The sequence below is a fragment of the Archocentrus centrarchus genome, chromosome 11 (assembly GCF_007364275.1).
Source record: "Archocentrus centrarchus isolate MPI-CPG fArcCen1 chromosome 11, fArcCen1, whole genome shotgun sequence".
NCBI lineage: Eukaryota > Metazoa > Chordata > Actinopteri > Cichliformes > Cichlidae > Archocentrus > Archocentrus centrarchus.
In genome coordinates, this window is record NC_044356.1 from 27,212,493 (window position 1) to 27,233,612 (window position 21,120).

General features: G+C 41.5%; 1 protein-coding gene across 2 annotated transcripts; it reads right to left on the reverse strand.

Moving 5' to 3' along the window:
* Positions 1–4,147: 4,147 nt before the first annotated feature.
* On the reverse strand, positions 4,148–20,880 carry khdrbs1b (KH domain containing, RNA binding, signal transduction associated 1b). Of its 2 annotated transcripts, XR_004020570.1 has the most exons (11): positions 20,710–20,880; positions 18,926–19,047; positions 17,221–17,337; positions 16,697–16,843; positions 13,209–13,342; positions 11,646–11,886; positions 11,136–11,203; positions 10,726–10,784; positions 9,712–9,898; positions 7,425–7,492; positions 4,148–4,233 (listed from the first exon to the last, which is right to left on the reverse strand). XR_004020570.1 is itself a non-coding variant. In XM_030741072.1 (9 exons), the coding sequence occupies exons 1-9, from the start codon at positions 20,801–20,803 to the stop codon at positions 9,792–9,794; spliced, it is 1,089 nt and encodes a 362-aa protein (XP_030596932.1). In that variant the 5' UTR covers positions 20,804–20,880; the 3' UTR covers positions 8,488–9,791. The 2 variants fall into 2 exon arrangements, 1 of the variants encoding a protein (XP_030596932.1); XM_030741072.1 differs by lacking the exons at positions 4,148–4,233; positions 7,425–7,492 and having other exon boundaries at positions 8,488–9,898.
* Between the last annotated feature and the right edge of the window lie 240 nt (positions 20,881–21,120).

The window sequence follows — 21,120 nt, forward strand, 5'->3', positions numbered from 1 at the left end:
GGTTTGCGTATTTAATCCCTTTGTACGAGATAAGCCCCGATGATGGAGGATACGCAGTACGATTGTCTCTTATCTGTTATTATTCCTCCGTTTAGGCTCAGATCGTTTGATGACTGACGGCGCACTGACCGGAAATGCAAACTTCTCTCTGACGTGTTAAAAAGTAACGAGTCTGTTTGAAAATGTAAGAAGTAGAAAGTACAGATACTTGTGTAAAAATGTAGGGAGTAAAAGTAAAAAGTAGTCAGAAAAATAGATACTTAAGTAAAGTACAGATACCTGAAAAATCTACTTAAGTACAGTAACGAAGTATTTGTACTTCGTTACTTCCCACCTCTGTCAACAACAGACCAGCTCCTAGCAAAACAGAGACAACAAAAATTTCACACATGGACAAAAGAACAAAAACAATATTTTGCATCTTGTTTTGCTAGCAAGTAAACCAAGATTAGCTAGCAAACTAATAACATTGGATACATGATGTCATTTTTACTTGTCATTTTTGAGTGAAGCGCAGATGACAGCCAATCTGAAGAGCACTGAAATCTTAATTTTATGTAATTAAATTAAGATTTCGGTTTAGTATAACTTAATGAATTCACTTGTGCTTTGTACACTAGGCTACTTCCTACATGTGTATGGTTATAATAATACAAACCAATTTATGATACAGTCAGCGTTCTAGCCAGAAGAAATTCACAGCCTGGCGGGGTCCTCCCTGGGTATTGGATGACCACTTGGTAGTTGTGGTGATAGCGATCAGTTCCCATAGCAAACCGGTGGAATTCTCAGCCCCTACAGCACCAGGTGATCACCACTGGCTAGAACCCTGGTAGTTTAGATTTTGCTTTTTCTTTAATTTGTTGTATAGCCTGTTAAGCTGGGCCAAAGTTTAGGTCTAATTATGTAGGCTTGTCTCTTGAAGTGCTGTCCAAGAAATGTAAATTTCCTTGTTTCCTATGGTGCATCTTGCAACCTGTTTTTGGATGTACCACCCAAGTGTAACTGTACACTGTACAGTAAAAATACACACCTCTCTTTCATAGTTTCTTTCGTTTATGAAACAACAGAGGTGAGCCAAATGCCGCCTTCTGTCAAACTTGGTTGCCCGCCTAGTTCTTACACTCTGCTGCTCCGTGGATTCTCTGTCTCTGGGCTAACCAGCTGCCCCTTAACTCAAAGGCGTTGTTACCCCCTCGAGGCAGACATGACAATCAGTGCAATTTGCCAGCACTCTGTTTTAGCTGTATTAACAAAGTCCTGCATACCAGTAGCATTTGTTTATGCTGGTTTAACCAAGTATGTTTTTTTTATATTACTTATTTTGTCATTCATACACTTTGAAGGTTTTGTCTTATGTAACTATCCCCCCTGCACCCAGTGGGATCATATTGCCCCAACATCACCGGGTATGACTGAGGACATTGACATACCTGCCTTTTGGGTCCAAATTGTACAAGTGTTGTCTTGAAGAAAAGCTTAAGATACAGAGAAGCTTTCACTGAAATGAATGAGGCAACATACTGTAATCAGACATCCAATTCCCCCAAATATATCCAAGGCCAACTTTGTCAGTCTGTCCAAAAACAAAGAGCACAAGCTGTAGCTCAGGGAGATTGTCAAAAACAATGTTACCATTGTGTGCTAGCTGCTCATTGTACCCAAGCAGCAACCTCTGGAGACATAAAAAAACAGGCCAACACAGAACCGGAAATCTTCTAATGGCCACCTAAGGCTGGCTCCAAGTCAGTCTGCACAGACTCCTATGTTAAAACGGCCAACTTTAGAGCAGGGGAAAAAAAAGAAAATCATGTTTATTGGTACAAAAATTGGTTTTGATTTCTATAGTTGCCACATTCACAACTGTGGGTGGGTTTTGTTTTGTTTTGTTATTATTCCATCTAAATGGTGGAGTTAATGAAGCAGCCTCTTTGACGGGTGTCCCAACACAGGTAGCTGTAGCTGATTGTTCTCGAGGTCTCACCAAGTGATTTAAGTAACTGTTGGCCTTTTTGGAGCATCTTAGTGGCATTCTTTTATTTAAAAAAAAAAAAAAAAAAGGAGGCTGTTTTAGTGATTGAAATAGTATTTTATTGATCTACAACATTCAGAAATTAGAATGCATATATGTGTAGCAACTATGTCATTTATAGATGCAGCTTGCTTGCTTGTGAAAACTTGCGCTCTACCTCACATCCAAATCTGATTCCTTCTGATTCCAAGAACACCAAAGTTGATGCTTCAGAATGTGGACTTAAAAATAAACAATGTGTGATGCCACTGTAGCTACTTCCATCTTTTGTATACAGTTTGTTGTAACTGCACTGCACTCGAGCGGTTTGCTGACCCCAAAGCAAACATCTTAATCCCTGAAACTCCACAACATGGATGATTTTGACCGAAAACATTTTCCTGATGTCTTTACCGTGAACTCTTCTGGTCACCTGATCTTGTGACGACCCCTAGATTCATCAGTTGTCTGAAGTTTGGATAATTTATATTCATGTTTTGGAAGTAAACAAGTTAGCAGAAGGAAAAAAAAAAGAAAGAAAAAGACTTGCTCCCATCAAGACATCCCTTTCTGACTAATATAAGTAAAAAAAAATGCTGCTGCTTTCATCTTTTTATCATAAGATTCAAAATCATATTTTCTAACTACAGGAGGGGCGTGCTCCACGTCCCCCTCACCCAAAATCTACTCCTATGCAGATGACTGATACACAGCTCTCTCATATTCAAGTCAACTTTTATTGATCATTGCACAGTAGCATTTTCTTCCAAAACTTACACTTTTGACAGTTCCATCGATCCAAACAAAGGAGGCTGCTTCCACACCATCACTCATCTTTCATTAGATTACAGGAGACGCAGAAATCATTATTTTAGACATAATAGCACATAAAGACTGAAAAATGGTCTGTTTTGGCTATGGCCCGTTGACATTTCATCTCAAATGATGGGTTCTATCTTAATATCTAATGCTCTATCCTCCAAGCTGCTGGCTTTTTCAATAAACGAAATGCTGCCTCTGACCAGCGGATCGGGACACAAATTTGTTTTTAATACAGGAAAGTACAGTTTTGACCTCTAAATGTAACTCGGCACCACGGGCAGCTGTAATATCATCAGTGATAATGGCAGAAAATGGCAGAGAGGGGAATCAAATCAACAGAAGCGTGATGGATAGATGGATGGATGGGAGGGATGTTAGTAATGTCTGCCTTCACCCTCTGTCCCTTTCTCACATACGACTCCATCTCATCGAATTATCATACTTGGATACGGAGCTGCGGAGAACAGGCCAGCGCTGCTTATGAAAGCACTTCACATATGCAGCGAGGGTACATGCGAGCACATGCAAATAGGAACTGCCGCATTAGCATTCGTTATCCGCAGCGCCACGCGGGGCCCGTGCGAGATGTGGCGAGAGTGTGTGTGCGCGCCGGGAACTCGGCCGCAGCGAGATACTGATCTGCTCTCTCCGAGCGTCTTCAACTCTGAAGCCTGGACTCTAATTTCGCGCTGCAATAAGGCACGGAAACTAAACGGCACGCTGCTGAAATGTTTAAGGAATCAAACTGTTGAAATGCCGACAAGTCTTCTCGAACACACTTCGCCTTGGTGAGAGTAAAGAGTCTCCTTTCACATCCAATTCAAGGGTTAATAGAAATTAAAAATGATTTCACAGCCTGCTAAAACAGGAGTGCTCATTTTATGGTAAATTAGGCTGTGACAATTACATTTGTCGGACGGAGGGGTGGTCTGCGGAAGCTGCGTACAGAAGCACGCAATCAGCACAGGCTTCAAGTGGGCGTCTTCCAGGCTAGAAAACAACTGCACGAGGATAATGTGCTCTAATTCGACACTGCCAAGAAGCGTATAAATAGGAGGAAGCAGTCCACATGAAATGGTAGTTGTTCATTAGTCTCTGGATTCCCAGTCAGTCCCCGGCTCGCTGACCGGCTATGGTCTCAGTTCCTGTTTGCAACCAGCTCCCCTCCCTCTTTATCCCCCATCCCACCCCCGCTCTAAATCAGCTGGTTCCTTTGGATGACATGGCAGCCTGCCACCTCTCCCCACCCACTTGCCCAACCCCCCACCTCCCACATGCCCTGCCAGGAACAGCACTAGGCTTTTTTTTTTTTTTTTTTTGGGGGGGGGGGGGGGGGTACTCCTTTTCAGCTCGGACTGACCACCGCCTTCATGCTGAGCTGCTCCCACGCACGGCTTCAACTGCAGAGGAGACACACAAACAAAAGAAAGAAAAAAAAAAGAAGATGTTTGCATGAGAGGACATGTAAATACACAATACTGATTGTTAGCATTCCTAAGTCCTCCCTTGTTTCCTGCTCAGCAGCCATTTAGAATTTAAAAAAGAAAGGGGGGGTGGGGGGGGTGGTGGTATATGAGGCCACTTTTCTAATTCAATTTTTTAAGCACTGGCTGCAATAATTAAAAGGTCATTTTCCTGCCAAGCAGCACAGCTCTTCTGCAGTAACTAAGCAACATTTTAAGTGAAACATAATTATTGGCAAGACTGGTGATTCTGGATTAGTGCATTACTATTTCAATCACCAGCTAATGTGCTCCAATTCTGAGTGTTTTACAGCTATTTGAAAGAAGCACAAAGCAGAATTCAACATTTCTGTGAAGTCTGGAGTTGAAGCAGCTACAATGAAGGGATTGAGATACAATAAAAAAGGATTTTCTTCCTAAAAATAGTCATGTTGCGCACATTCATCTAACAAGTGGGTGACCTTTCTGTCCATACACCTCCTTCAAAATGCCCTTAAATGCTTTGTTATCCACTTTCTCTGTTCTACTCTGCCAGCTTCAGTCACACCAGGCAATACTTTTCCAGCCATCATTTAACTTTTCCTGCCTTCAAGGTACGGACAGGACATCATAAGAAACCCCTCTCCCCTCCTGCTAGTTCCATTCCAGGAATGGCCAGAGTGCTCATGCTGCTCTTTTCCTTCTGTCAGTGACTGAGGCTACGGATCCTCATTAGTCACTTTTCCCGAGACCACACTGACACCGGCATCGAGCTCTCCTCGCTCGCTCAGACTTGCTGAAGGCTAGCTGCGGCCACACACCAATTCACAGGCATTGTCAGAAGCAGAGGCGACTTAGGGGAGCCCAGGCAATCATCAGAATCAACCAACCTTTGAAATGCTGTGAATATCATGAACGTGTTGCTGCTGCATAATGTTACACCGGCTGAAAGGAGCCAGAGGCGTCTGCAGCAGCCTTTTTTTTTTTTTTTTTTTTTTTTTTGTGGGGCACAACAGGGAGGAGGGGGAGCGGGAGAAGTTAAAGGACCGTACCAGTGGTTTTGAATGTTTAAGAGCATTACCCAGGTCTTACACTTGTCTGGTATGAAAGATTATCATTTCAGAAAAACATTTCAATTTGGAGTTTAGTTACATCTGTCATGACTGTACTGATGATAACTGACATGTGTTACTGGGTCAGTAATACACACACACTTGTGTATTTATTCTTCTTGTATGACTCTCTTACTACCTCCATGCACTTGTATTTTTGAGTTTCATTAAAAGCTACTTTCGGCCGGTCCCTTGCCACAAGGGGTCGGCAGAGTTTTACGCCAGATGACCTTTTTTGACGCAGCCCCAAAGAGGACTTGTGTCTCCAGCTGGAATTGAACCAGCAACTTTTCACTTTGCTGAGCTTATGTTTAGACTATACTTCTGCTACCACTTTACAAATCAACTGGAAGAGAATGGATTGGTTTGAAGAGAGAAACTCTGCCAACTAGTGTTTTGGTGGTGAAATTGCAAACGAGCACACCACATACGAGTCTAACTTCTGGCAACAGCATCGGCCAATTGCGCAAGTTATGTCACAGACTCAGCAGATGTATAAATGACACATAAACCTAACCAAAGAGTAGGAATGAACTGAATATAAAACGTAAAAAGTATCAGACTAATATCAGTCAATACTGACAGTAAGCTGATACGCTTTTGCTGTAAAACTATTTTTTTTTTTGTTGGCAAACAGTTATCTTGTGCCAAAAGCACAAGATAAATTTCAACAAAGAAAATAAGCAAACAGATCAGCGCACTGTTTAAAACATTAAACTTTTGCTTATCAGGTAGTTTTAGTGCCTAAACTTAGAAAGTTAAAAATAGTGAATAAAAACTGGACAAACTTCTAGGCTTTTTAAACCTAGAAGCATCAGTCTCAACTTCATAACAGCCGTACAAATAACATCTGAAAATGCACAACAGTGTTTTGTTTCAATTGTTTTCATTTTATGGGCATTACAATTTTACAATAACCCCCCGCATAATGTTGTAGGTTTAATTTTCAAACTAATTATTAAAAAAAAATTAGTAAATATTTTAAAAAATACTGAATTTAAAATACTGAATTTAATTCTTTAATTCAGTATTTTTGGAAGCCAAAAGTAGCTTTAGTGTTTGCACATAATCTAATTGTTAAGATTTTAATTGATACCCAGTGCCGGCAAATTGTCCTAAATGTTATACAGTCATCCACCACCAGATGGAGCTTTAACTTTTACAGAGATGGGTGTCATGAATTGTAGAACGACGTTTTCAGTTGCAATTTACTCATGTTTTTTGGTTGTCATATTTTAATATGTGAACTTCTTTTGTAGTAATGCGTTATCATATTTAACATCAGTGTATTTTAAGTGGGGTTTTTTCCCCTTTGTTGTCTGTCTGGAGTATAACGTGCAATGTTCATAGTGTACGATATGCGGTCCCACAGAGTTAAGCAGCATTTAAAATACGATTCATTATTGAAGAATGTGATTAATGGTTTCAAATTCCTTTGCTTAGACAGTTTTTGATGATGTCCATTAAACAGTCCTCAAATTTAACCTGATATCTGAGTGTTTCTCAGTGTTAGACTAGTCAGTCTGTTTATTTGACCAAGACATTTTTCACCAGGAACATCCCTAGTTGTTATACTGTTAGAGAATATAATTAGAGCCCAAACTATGAAGACCAATACCGATATTTGTTCATTTAAAAACCAATATTCCAATATATCGGCAAATATATTTTTTTCTTTTAGACACACGAAACAAGCAGATTTCCTTAATATTTGTTATGTAAGATTTATGTAAGAGCTGGCTTTCACCTCACATACAATGGTTGAAGGGTGGCCATCTTTTTATAAGTGGCCACTGTAAATGCAGATACTGATCGATCCACAAATAGGCAATATCGGCCTGCCAACAAATCGGTCGGGCTCTAAATATATTTGCAAAGACGCACATTTTTGCGGTGAGTTAAAACATCAGTAGCTGTCTGAGGGATAAAATGCGTAAAGAAAAAAAAAAAAAAAAGCATGTGGTTAGTTGCCTAAAACATGCAAAACTCAGCAGTGCAGCCCTTTGACAAAAAAAGGAAATGAAGCAGTGAACCAACCTGAGGTTTGTATGGTCTCACTCCAGCAGACTGTCAGTCTCCGGGCACTCAGTGACCGATAGCTGTGCCTGAAGGAAGGACAAACCCCAAATCAATACCTTGTCTAAAATCACTGGGAGAAACTTGAGACAGATCATGCAACATCTACAGGAGAAGATATGCTCATGCAACTCAAGCTTTCTTTTTTGGATAACTCTGTACAGGCAGAACCTTTTTAAATATTACAGTAAGCAACTTTTACACAGCAAATAAAAAAGTAACAGCAGCTCAACTGTACAGAAGATGATGACAGATTTGGCTTTGTTCATTTTAGCAAGAGTTGCATTAACACTATCCTAATATATTTTGTTAGTACACAGAACAGTTATTTTGGTACATGAAATCCACTACTGTATGATATTGGAAGTTACGTTTTTCTTACTTTTGAGTCGATTCTTTTTTGATGCCATGACTGTAATGATATTTTAAGAAATTGTACGCATTTACCAGAAAGTTTATGTCAAAGGATAAACACACTACGAAATTAAACATTTAGGGTTAGGTTACCTTTACAGTGGAGTTCTCTAGGTTATAACCATCCTCTCCATTGCACTGCCATTACTCTGTACTAAAGTAGCCATCGCGCCAGCTGTCATTCATGACAATGAAGCCTAGACCTGAATGGTGGTTTGAATTCAGTTAATTTTCAGATGCTATAAAAGCAATTCTCATTAAGGATTACGACCACAGGTAAGAGGATTGAAAAAGTCTTATACATACCCAGGCATTCAATGCTTTAGAACTCTATACACATTAGGAAGCTATCCAGGTTATTTTAGAGGTCTTACCTCTGGGTCCTTTTTAAAAAGTATAGAAAGAGAGAGAGAGAATAAGTTGTGCTCTTTTGATAATCAATCAAGACATCATTTAGTAGGGTTAAAGTCTTCAGACGTCAATACATTCATTTAGATTTAAAATGCGCTTTTGAATGAGAAACAAAGGAAAACACCTACATCTGACTGCTGGTTTAAAAAAGGCCATTTCAGAATTTTACTAGGACAGGAAACAAATAAAGCAAGTTAAGTTTCATAAAAAACAAACTAAGCTTTATTGACAAACTGCTGCAAAACATCTTTTGGACAGATTTAGTAACCTATTTAGGCAAGCTTACACATGTAGCATAATGCATTTTATGGAGAGGGTACAGATACTAGTGGCAGAATAAGTACAGTTAGGATGTTTTAAAATATGTACAAGAGTTCGGATTGAGCTGCAGGATCCCTTCTCTATAGAAAGAGAAGACCCATGTGGAGATTTTTGTCCCAATCCTTCTTTGTGTACTTTGTGCATGCAGTTTATATAGAATCAGATCACAAAATGAAGACCTGAACTGTTTTTTTTTTTTTTCTTTTTTCTTTTAACGTAACAGGTGAGACCATGTCTCGGCCGTGTTCCCATTAAACAAACATTTTGTCTTCAGTCTTAAAATTATTATTTTTTTTAACATGACAAACAAATTGAGGATATGAGGACAGTCCATCTCAACAGTGTCTATTAGGGCTATATTTCAAAACTCTAAGTACAATGACAAATATTGCTGCCTAAGTCTGAATGGACAACGTTTTAGAACTATTTAAACAACAAACCATAATCAAGAATGAATTGTACTGATTCCATTAACACTGATTTAGCCTTCACTTAATTTAAGGATTTGGGTTTTTGTTTGTTTCTATATTACATAACTGAAAGTTTAAAAGGTCTTTTATTTGGCTATATTAACAGAATTTTGAAATGTAGCCTAAATGGGAATCTGCAACTGACCCTCAACAGATTCTTTATATATATATATAAAAACAATTAAAATGGATTCCTTAGACAAGTGGGTAATGAGCCACTAATTCCACTAGAAACGACTATTCCCAAACAGTTAAAAAAAAAAAAAAAAAAAAATTAACGATCAACAATGCAAAAAAAGCCAGAGGAGGGTAAAAAGGGTCAGAGGAAAAAAAAATACAGCAAAACAAAAAAACTCAAATGAAAAAACAAAATAAAAAATTATATATATATATAGAATGCCAACTTCTCATCTCTGACCCATCTAAAAGCCGCTTTGGTTGGTTGGTTGGTTGGTTGGATGGTTGGTTGGGCGGGTGGGTTGGTTGGTTGGTTGGTGCGACAAAGTAGGGGTGGGGGAGGGAGTTTGCGGTCAAATCTCAAAAAACAGTTCCGATTTTCAGTTCCCAATTTGCTCTCTTGTATAAAGTCCGGCGTAGGAAAAGACCAAACCAAAGACAAAACAGACAATTACTTTTGTCGGGCTTCTTAAAGCGAGAGCTGCCGTGGTAGACAGGCGCTTGACAGGGCGACACTAAGGGTGGCGAGTCCGCTTCAGTATCCTCGATATGGGTGCTCTCGGTAAGCTGTCTTGCCACCTCGAGAGGGGGGAGGGACCTTTCCTGGAGCTGTCCGCTGGGTGCCATTCCAGTCATCCTGACCTGGAGAGGAAGCAGGAAAAAAAAAATAAACACATCAATAATTCAACAGCCCACTTCAACATTTCTATGAGTAAGCGCACATTAGAGCTGCCCTGTGGACATTTCTGTTCTGTTTATAGTCTCACTAAAACACAGTTTAATTTATCAATTGGACAAGCATTAAATCATTTCTGACCGTGCACTGCATCATCCAACACCAACAGTGCACTGGCAGAGTAAGGCTAGCTGTTAATATGTTCCTTTTTTGTTTTAGAAACAACGTGTGGCTTTACAGCACGACAAGTGGTCAAAAACTCTACACGTGTGACTAAAGTTACAGATAGCGGCTTCAACTGTGAAAAAAGGCAGTCAGTTTGGATCAAGGGTGAAGAACTGCCACATCAAAAAGGACAGACAATGGATGATCAATATTTCTACACTAAAAATGCAGCAACTGTGAAATTTTGGGTAGCTTCAGAATGATCTGGCCAATGCTAATGCCCGTCTTATAGCTTTTTTTTTTTTTTTGAAGTTTATCATTTTAGAAATAATGTGACATGACAGTACTGGCGCTGATGGATATCAGTATCAGCGTCACTTTTTGCTGACTGTGATATTAATCACAAAGGCCAATATCAGCAGACACGATGCATATTTTTTTCCCCTCCTTCAAATAAAAATATGATGGAACTGTTTTTAAAGACAACCAACAGAGCCACTACAGGTCGATATGCATCTCATCAGACCCAAACACCTAATAACACGTTTATACTGAGGATCAATTCAACAAGATTTATTTAGGTTATCTTTATTGTTTAAAAAGAAATAATAAATCAGTTCTTCTTTACCATATGACTCGTAGGACTCTGTGGTCTCTCCATGTCCATAGTCATAATATTCTGGTTCTCTGTTGGTCATAAACAGGGAGAGAAGAAAAAGAAAAATCACTTTTAATCTTTGAAGAAACATCAAGTAGAGGCTGACTCTAATGTCTGGGGGGACGCTAATTGGCTTCTATGAATAAGATCAAAGCTTGGCTCTCTACTATGGAACATCTGAGTCCCGGCTGGTCCTTCTAAATAACATTGGCATCCACACCATCAAACACAAAGTACTATTAATGCTGAATTTGTGCAGAGTGGCTAAAAAGTATTACTGCTGCTCTCAAATCCCATTTCAAGTGAAACTAGCAACTAGGCGATGTGCGTGCACTCTGTGAGAAGCAGGTGAAAACCAAAGAGACGTCTGATTCACTCACGCCTGCGGCTGACTGTAATAGCTGTCGTAAGACTCGTAGGTCGTGTCTGTGTAGCTCTCATCGTAGCCCTGGAGAGGGAAGGAAACAGAGAGGGGAAGGAGGGAAAACACACACACACACACACACACACACACACACACACGGGTGAGATTTAAGGAGAGTCTTGTTCATGAATCATGAATGTCAAGATGTCCCCAAAGAACTCCACTTGTACTAAAGCAGACACGCTCCCCTTATGTCTTGAGCATCTGAAATCACTTATTCTTATGACGGGCGAACAATTCAAAGCTAACAGAATGCCAAGAAAAATCTTGTTCAGATGAGGCGAGTGGTGGAGGGGTCAGATTTAGCAACGTCAAACCTGAAAGCATAACGTCTACAGAAAACTGAGTCGCGTCTCATATTTCTTATATCTACCTTATCAAACAGAACACTTGAAGAGATGTTTTGTATATTAATAATAATAATAACCTACAACATAAATTAATTTCCACTGGAGGTTGTACTTACATATTCGTCATAGCCCTCAGCAGCTGCACCAGGGTTATGCTGGTGGGGAGGTGGTGGTGGCATCCTCTGGGGAGGTCCTCCAGCTGGGAGTCTGGCGCGGGGTGCCACAGCTCCCCTGGTGGGTGCTGCAGGAGGTCCTCCTCTGCCTGCTGGGGCACCCCTCACTGCGCCACCTCTGGCTGGGCCGCCTCGAGTCACACCTCCCCTGGCGGTAGCACCACGAGGAGGCATTCCCCTACCCCTGGAAAGAAGAACTCTTGAGTTACTGTCATGATGGTCTACAGGAATTAGACTGATAACACTTATGCATCCATACCAAAGCATGCTAGTCTGTTGAAAGGTGTTGAAATGAAAATAAATTAGAACAGTTTCTTCTGGATCAGGTCTGTGACCGTTAGCTTTGCATACAGACTACAGCAGGGGCAAAAGGCAACCCAGCTCTGATACAGGACTTTTACGACTGATACTCGGCAATTTAAAATTCTGGTGTATCGGCCATTTTTTTTCCCGCCAGATGCACAAAACATGAACAGATTACCCTAACATTTGTTATGGGTATGGTTTTATGAGCACTGACTAAGATAATATGACAACACAGTTTAAAAATAATCTTAATCGCAGTTTACGCATTTACGCCCAACTCTGCTGGAATCAGCTGTTTGTGTTTGTGGCTTTTCAAACACGTATTGAACGGGAATTTGCAGAGTGCCCTCCGATAGAAAAAAAATAAATAAAAAAAATTACGCATCATCAAGAGTCATAACATGGTTGAAAGTTGCTTCTCCAATTTCTTCTTTGCCCCTTTAATTTTCATTTAACAGCCGTTATAAATTCTGATACGATATGCTGGCAAACAGGCTGATGTATCGGTTGGGCTCTACCTAAAGTAGCAAAATCATCCACCTACTAACACTTTAAACACTCAGCAATTAGTCCCGAGTTTGTTTACAGTTTTGACTCATTTGTGAGCTTTAAAGTACTGGCAGAGTCAGGCTAGCTGTTAATATGCTCCCTTATTGTTTTAAAGACAAAAACTTTAACCATTAAGTTAACCCATGTACTTTATCAGGCTATCGTTCCTTTAACTGTTTTTCACTTATAATAAACACACAACAAAACACCAGCTTGGGCAAAAAAAAAAAAAACCCAGTTCAGTTCACATTTGTTCATTTCCCCCAATTAAAGTTATATAAATTTATATAATGTTACTTTCTCCTGGGAACTAAACTCCCTAGTGTAACTTAGCTTCCTTCTTCCCTCCTGTGTGCAGAGCCACACACAGCTCCACTCTTCTGCCTGTGTGAAGGCACAATTAGATGTTAGCTTTGTAGCAGGTGAGTAATGCAAAATGAATCGAGTGGGATTTTAAACTGTGAAATAAAAGCTTTTATGTGAATGGCCACAGGTTTGGACTCCTTGATGTGTCAACTTAACGTTGGATTTTCTTTCTATACAAAATCCACTCAAATCCCTTCAGTGCAGTAAATGAACGACAGGGATTTTGTATTATTTCAGAGACCCAACAGCTGTTATGAGAAACTATGTGTGTGTACATTTCTTCACCTGTGCGCTCCTGCAGGTGGGACACCGCGGCCCCTAACCGGTAGGCCCCCTCGGCCTCGGGCTCCGTGATCCTGGCCTCCGTTCAGGTAGCTCATCTCCATGAACTGCTCCTGGCAGATATCATCCATCATATCCTACACACACACACACACACACACACACACACACACACACACACACACACACACACACACACACACACACACACACACACACACACACAGTGAGGACGATAATACTAAGACAAAAGAGGGGGTGAGAAATGAGAGCATGACATGGGAAAAGTGACGGTGCAAACATGAAAAACAGAAAGGAGGCAGTGTGGAGAAAGGAGTGATGAATAAAAGAGTGAAATAATTTCTGAGCTGCTCAGAACACACCACCCCTCCCAACGGCTAAAAGAGCGACTGGAAGAAAAAGTCTCAGTGCCAGTGACTCAGTGTATTAAGGGGGTGGGAGGTTGGAAAGCATCCATCCACACTCCCTGCCTTCCTGTGTCTCTCTATCATGCACAAAATGTAAATCACTTCTCTGCGCACTCCTTGACAAGTCTGGTGTGACTGCATGAGCGGTTACCTTATTTTATCTGCAAAAACAATAACTTGGGGTGGATTAGCCAAGCTGCCTGTCTGAGCAGCACAAATCCTGCAACCCAATCCTCCACCTTTCTTCTGGGAGCAATCACAAGAGCTGCACTGTGACCCAATCAATTCTTTTTCATATCACTCCCCAGACTGGAATAGTGACAGAGCTCTAATGATGGAGAGAAAAAAAAAAAAAAAAAAAAGCATCTACTGGAATATGAGATGCAGACGTCAGCTTTGAATTTATCTGCAGCAAAAGCAGGCAGAGCATTTGACTGATTACAAATTCATCTGAAGGAAGGAGCAGTGCAGCTGATGCTGCATTAAAAAAAAAAAAAAGGAAAAAAAGCAAGGGAGATGCCACATCTTTACCCAACAAGGTGTTCAGTTTAATCAAGGATCTGTAGACATTACGCTCGATATAAGAAAGAACTGCATTTACACTGGTTGATGTGCAGTTATACACAAATAAAAAGCATGAGGAAGAACAAAGGAGAGGCAAACCCTGCTGGAATCGTAGGGCTGTGAGAGACTCGCTGCCTTAGCCGAATAAACAAATTTTTTTATATTCTATTAAAATAACTGTTGGTTCTAAGATGACTGATATTCAGCCACCCGCCACTAGTCAGGGCTGCAGCAGCAACATCCTGTCTCGGTCTGACAGGAAATCAGAAACACACAAGGTGAAAACTAAGACAGATGACAGTCCCACGGACCAGAATGATGCCAAAACGAACGGTTGTGTTTCAGAGTAAAGTGGCATACAGCCACTCGACCGGAGCAATGTGTTAACCACATTCTTCACAGGCGTGTGGCCTTTAACCTGCAAGGAAAGAAGGCTGCTGGTGCTTGAACTGCTTATGATTGACACACTCGGCCATCTAATTCGCCTACATGTGTGCACAGCGCCAATTTAAAAGATCTGATTATTGAAGAATGTGATTTCAAACGGCTTGTACATAAACACCCAATATCTGCACAGACATTTAAACAATCTTGACTTCAGCCCATCAACCGGATTTTTGTTTTTTTTCCCCATCCTGTTTCATAAATTAAACCAGGAGCATCCCTATGGAATACCTAAGCAGAAGTAGAAGCAATACATAAAAGTTTCAGCAACAAATTACATCCACCCATTCGCCATCCCAGTCATTTATAAAATATGGCCCTGTTCTAAAGGAAGGCCGTCACACCTGACAGATTACGGTCTTAAACTGTAATGACAACTTCTGTAAGCAGCGGATTTTTACATAACACAGCAATACCAACAGCGCAACTGGTTCATCAGCCCATTCATCTTCCCCCTGAGCCAAATTATTCTTTCTATAGTGCCCTGCAAACTAATTAAAAAAAATGTAAGGCAGCTCACAAACCCCTGGGCCTATTGGCTTGCTTTGGCGAGAGCCATTGTTAGAGGACTATGGGCTTCAGCAGGGCCCGACAGCACACCAGGCTGGCCGGCACTCAAGAATCTCTCAGCATAAAAATCACCAAAGCATGCACGGGCTGTGCAGCATGAACGCGGCCACATATCTGTCTAGGAGCTCTACACCTCCAGGCCGATCCTCCTCTCTGAAGAATAAGACTCGGGTGAAAGCAGAAAAGCAGGCAAGCCACATGAAGGGGGCAGCCCTGCTGACACAGTGAAAGCGACCCAATTCCTCCTCTTAAGCTGATTGCTTTACGTGCCTGGACTGTGCCACAGAGTGTGTTTGCTCCAGGTAAATACCCACTCAATCTCCTCCAGCTGTCCTAGCAGGCCCTCCTCCTGAAGCTTTGTCTAACCAAGAAATGCAATTTCACTCAATTACCCAAGAACCCTTTCAGTGCCGTTTCAAACTTTTTCCAGCCGGCGGGGGGGACTGCATTAAGATCCAAAACCTCTTCTAACCATTGCAATTAGAGAAATCTTGAAGTTGCATTAAACTGGGTATGGGCGGGTGTCATCTTCAGATTTAAAAGCATTTGTGAGGATCTGCCAAAAGTTCAATCAATAACAGGCTTAAAAACCAATCTTGAATCAAAACTAATCAGAAAATAAAGCCATATGAGACTGACACCTCCTACATCTGCGTGCAAATGGACGTGACGAAAAACTCGCTGTGCGCGCACCGTTTCTGTTCCACGGCTCAAATCAGAGCTGAGACTATTAGTCAATTACTCAGATGAAAATTAAGAGGCAACTACTTTGTGATTCAATTAATCCCCTGTTGTTCAAGAAGTAATACTAATTAATTCCCCAATTCCAGCTTCACAGGGTTGACTATTTATGTTTCAGTTTATTGTGTGGTGGTGAAGACAGTCATGGTTGGAAATGAGACTGTTAATCAGACAAAACCCTTTTTTAAAGATATATTTGGGCTTTGTGACAGCGAATAAGCATTTTCACCATCTTCAATAGGTATTTATTAGACTCAACGCTTAATAAAAGGATCAAGGAGGAAAATAATTTACTGCAGCCAGAGCTCAGTCTGTACAAGGTCTCAGATATCGCTAAGAAAGGGAACTGCTGTTTCCAACTACATGAGCACAAAATACACTTTTAAAAACAGTACAGCAGAAGCACTTTCTGCATTTCTGGAATCTAAACAGTTTTGTATGACACGATCTTTGTAATGTATATGAACAATTTAAAAAAAAAAATCTTTTAAACTACAATTAACACGCGCTCCTTACTGTCATTTGGAGGGGGTTAAATAACTTAAACTTGAGAAATCTGCAGACATCACTTTCCTCTGTTATGCTGCTGATTGTTGCCCACATTGCTGACCTCATACAGGCTAAATTATCATCTGAATAAAGAATTTTCCAGTTAATTAATGCCACAAAAAGCGCAAGAAAACGGCACAAAGAAAAGTTAACGGCAGGCCAAAAAAAAAAAAAAAAAAACACAGCCAAACTCACCGGAAACAGGAACTTCTTGACCTCCTCCATGGCGTGAGCCATGCGCAGGTAAGCCTCGGGCACAGGAGCGAACACCTCGATGAACACGTGCAGCTCCATGGACAGGTGGGCATACTTGGGCTCGCCGCCTTTCCTCAGCCCCTCCTCCTGAAAGATAAACATCGCAGCGAGTGAGAGAAAGCCAATCCAAACATTTAATGAATTATGCAAGGAGAAAATCGCATTTCTTCTGCCTCAGAGGGCAACGGGAACGCATGTGGTATTCCCTTCCTTTATATAGCTTAATAATTACATCAAACTGGTAGATAAGAGGTTTAGCGGGCTATCCTGAAGACTCCAGAACAGATGTGCAGTGTCTGAATGCCCTTGGCTGAGTGTTAATGTTCAGCTGAGACATCCAGCAACTTCACTCCATCTGGGCTCACTGCCTGTCATCCCTCTAAAGCAAAGGCCAGATGTGTTATGGCTTCAGGTAACCTTCCCACAGGTGCATAACACCAGATGTGTGTGTGTGTTTGTGTTACCTTGGCTTTGTCTCGCATAGATCCTTTGCCCAGCACAGAGATCTTGGCTCCAGTCTCCTCCTGCAGACGTTTGATTGTATTGCCCTGAGGTCCCAAAATCTTCCCCACGAAATTGAACTAACAGCAAAACAAAGCAGAACAAAATTAGCCTGACAATCACGGCCAAGGCGAGTTTAATACCAGGAGAGTGAAGGAGAAGCAATCACTGTCTGTCTATCAGGGCTCTTGTTGCACATACTGCAGCCTTAAGTAGTAGATTTAGCAGACAAAGTCGATATGAGCCCCCGAGGGGTGTAATACCGCCGTTTACTATTCACTGCAATCATCCATGCACTGAGCCAGAACTTTACCTCCTCAATCTCTGAACAAAGTAATTACCGTGTATATGATGCGTCCCACAATTAGCTGTCATTGCCAGAAACATTTAGCAAAAAGCTGCCCCAAAGGAACTTCATTTCAACCTAAAGTTGTAAAAGTGGCTCCTATAATCTGAATTGCTCGTTAGCTCCGTCATGCCCGACACACCAGTATGATATTAGCCACTAAAACCAAAGGCTGGGAGTAGGGATGCACCGATCCCATAGTTGGATAACATCGCTCCATTCTGGTCTCAAAAAGCTAGAACAGCAGCCCTATCCACTTCAGCTCTTTGTTGTGCTGTGGTTACGCCACCAGCATTAGAAGCACCATGATGTTTCCTAGAAGGAGAAGGGGCCAACAGTTTGAATGCAATAAACACCTGCAATGCCAAGGTGTGAAATGCATGTTTGCAACAATTATTTTCGCCTTAATCACAAGCTGTGGCACAGTGACTCGACTCGACTGAAAAACTACGCTCTCTGCGTCAGCTTCTGTCTCTAGCTCGCTCATTCCCGCGTGGTTTAAAAGTTTGGAAGCCTTTACGGCACTTACAGGAACATAATGCATTGAATAATATTATCTCACTTCACCTGCCTCTTGTCTGTTCCAAGAGCCCATCCAATTTGGTCCATCCCTATCTGAGAGATCAGACAGTCATCACCCCCCTCACAGAACAGGAGATGCTCCTACATCTCATTGATCCAAGGCTCAAAATGAAGCAGCACCTATAGCTCTCATTCTTTTTAGAGCAGTTTGCTCTATTCATTTTTTCTAAAAGTCAAAAAGAAAACTGAACACCAAAAGTTAAAAGAGACACCGCGTGAACTCTGGTGACTTAAAACTTGTGCAATTTCTTTTTAAGGGCCATGTAAATGATGCATTGTGCAGCTGGTGCTGTGTTCTTTGAGTTTTACAGGACAGATTACCACCTTTATCACGAACACTCATCCTAAAATCAATGCAGCCTTATGTCTGAGCCAGATATGGATTGAACCGATATGGCTGAATGCACCTGAGGTTAAATGATAAAGCTAAGTAAGGCTCTGAATGGAAACACAAGAAAAGATGTGAACACAGTATGAATTACACTGAAATATAGAGCCATCCCAGCTATAGTCATTTTAACATTTTGATCCTTTTAGTGCGATTTTAAAAACATGCCAGGATCTGCTGTAATTATACTCTGGAGCTTAAAGATCAGGGTTGAGAGGAGTAATTTGAGACTCCCAAGTAACCCCGTGGCTTTGTGTAATTGAAACACAGCTGCGGGATAAATTAAATCAAGAGGGGTTCACTGGGAAGAGGGAGAGGACAGAGGAAAAGAGGGGAGACAGAGAAAGCTCACCTTCGGGTATTGTTTGACAGGTATGAGCACTCGTTCCTTGAGTTTGATGTTCTTTGTTGTGAAAAGGTCCAAGTATGTCTCCGTTTCCTTTTTAGTCTCACCTTTCTGGATTCTGTCAATTTCTAGAAGGGCAGAGGGATTGTTTCAGGCACTGGCAATATACAACACAATTATGAGAAGCACCAGTGTGCACTTACATGAATCAGAAAGCATTCATTTTGGGGATTTACAACCACCAGGATACGGTTAAAATTTGAGCTAAAAATTGCTTTTGCTTACACTTATCAGCGGTTTAAGTTGCATTGAAACAAACTGGGTCCTAACTGTATAAAATACAGTAATACTTCTATGAAATTCTAGCCCTCTGGGGAAAAATGACTCACTTTATAGCCGGTTTCTGTGATTGTAACACAAACCGCCTTAAATCTTTGATTCACAAACAAATCCACATCAGCCAAATCATCTTGGAATTTGGACATTCTTTGCCAAAAATCAAAACAGCCTAACTCTAGGTGCACAAACCCTGCAGAACACACAGAAATACTCATAAAATATATTTATGAGTATAAAATATATTTATGAGTAGGTCATTTCACTCTTCCCTGCATCCTCTTTGACCGCTTCCTTGTAGCAGAGCACCTGGTTCCCCAGCACCCAATGCAGCACTCCATCTCAAACCACCTCCTCCCTCCTGGCCCTGACAACTCCTGAGCCTTGAATGTGCAAACATGTCAGCTTACACCACAGTCTACCAGCTGCAGATCAGGGGAAGCCTCAGTAGATATTTCATCCAGGGAACACATCCACCGCACACCCTGGCATACTTTTGTCTTCCCGTTTCCTTCATGCTTTCAGTTTCAGCCTAAAGTTGCCAAATCATGTTAGCCAAATGGTCAACTTCATTATCACCAGGTCTACCCGAGATCAGGTAGTGAAGTAAAAAATAAATAAATACAAAAATAAGAACCAGCTTGCATAAAAAAAATTAAAAAAATCACAATCACTGAGATAGCTAAATCACTTTTGTTCATATAAACTACTCATGTGTAGAGTTCCTATTCCTTTCGTTTGTTTTTGTTTTGTTTTTTGTTTTTTTTTGTTTTTTTTTTTTTGGGGGGGGGGGGGGGGGGTACAGCTGCCCAGCTCAGAGTGAAATAATTACTGGGGTTGTTTTTTGTCCCCCCCCCTCCTCCTCCAGCACAGCTGCAAGGCAGCAGCCCCGGGGCGGCCATGGCTGCAGTTTGTTGCCCAAGGACACCTAAGCAGCAGCCGACACTCTCCGGGGTTTAAGCCTCTTTGTCGCCTCTGCTAGGCCGCCTCTCGGCTTTAAAGTAACGAGGTGACTCCTGGCGCACAGTTACAGGCTGGTGCGCAATCATATCAACAGGGACTCGAAAGCAAGCGATGGTTTGTCTGAAACAGTCCGAGTCTCCAAGTTTAAACTCGCCGACAGTTCAGAAAACAGCAGGTGCGACAAAGCTACACGACAGGAAGCGGAAATTATTCAGAATAACTGAAAAGTGTAGCTCCTTTGTGGTGTACGGATAGCCTAAAGCTATTTTACTAGTTCAGACTCTATTCGCTTACTAGCAACTAATTAACTCCCACACGTCCTGACCACGCATATTTTCTTTGTTTTGAGCCGTGACAGGACCTCGTATTCCTGTAGCGGTTAACGGGGCAGTTCACGTCCCGTCCGCAAACACATGGCGCCGCTCTCTGAACTCCGGAGGATAAACTGTACAGTGAAAAACCTAAACAGACGCAGTATAACAGTACTTTACCCGCGTTTAAAAGTTTCATGGCGTGCGTGAACGACGAGTCCAGGCTGTCCTTCTCCGCCAGGAGCTCAGGCAGATATTTGTCGTCGTTCTCCATTTTGTTGAGTTTAGAGGGGAGGAGGAGGGGGGGGCAGTCAGTTTCGGTGCAAAAATAAAGCGTGGACAAAAAAAAAAAAAAAAAAAGCCAACAATATTAGTGGGGGTTAAAAAAAAAAAAAAAAAAAAAAAGTAATCCAGTTATGTAACTACGGAGAACCGCGTATCCTCTTTGCAGACGTTGCTTTGCATGTGGCGTTTTCTGCGACGGACGGGTCCGCTACTCTCTGCCGCTTCCCAACCGGCTAGTTCCCTCCTTACGGCAGCGCAGGCTGGTTGGAAATGGGAGAACAAAAGCCGTGAGGTGCTGGAAGAACA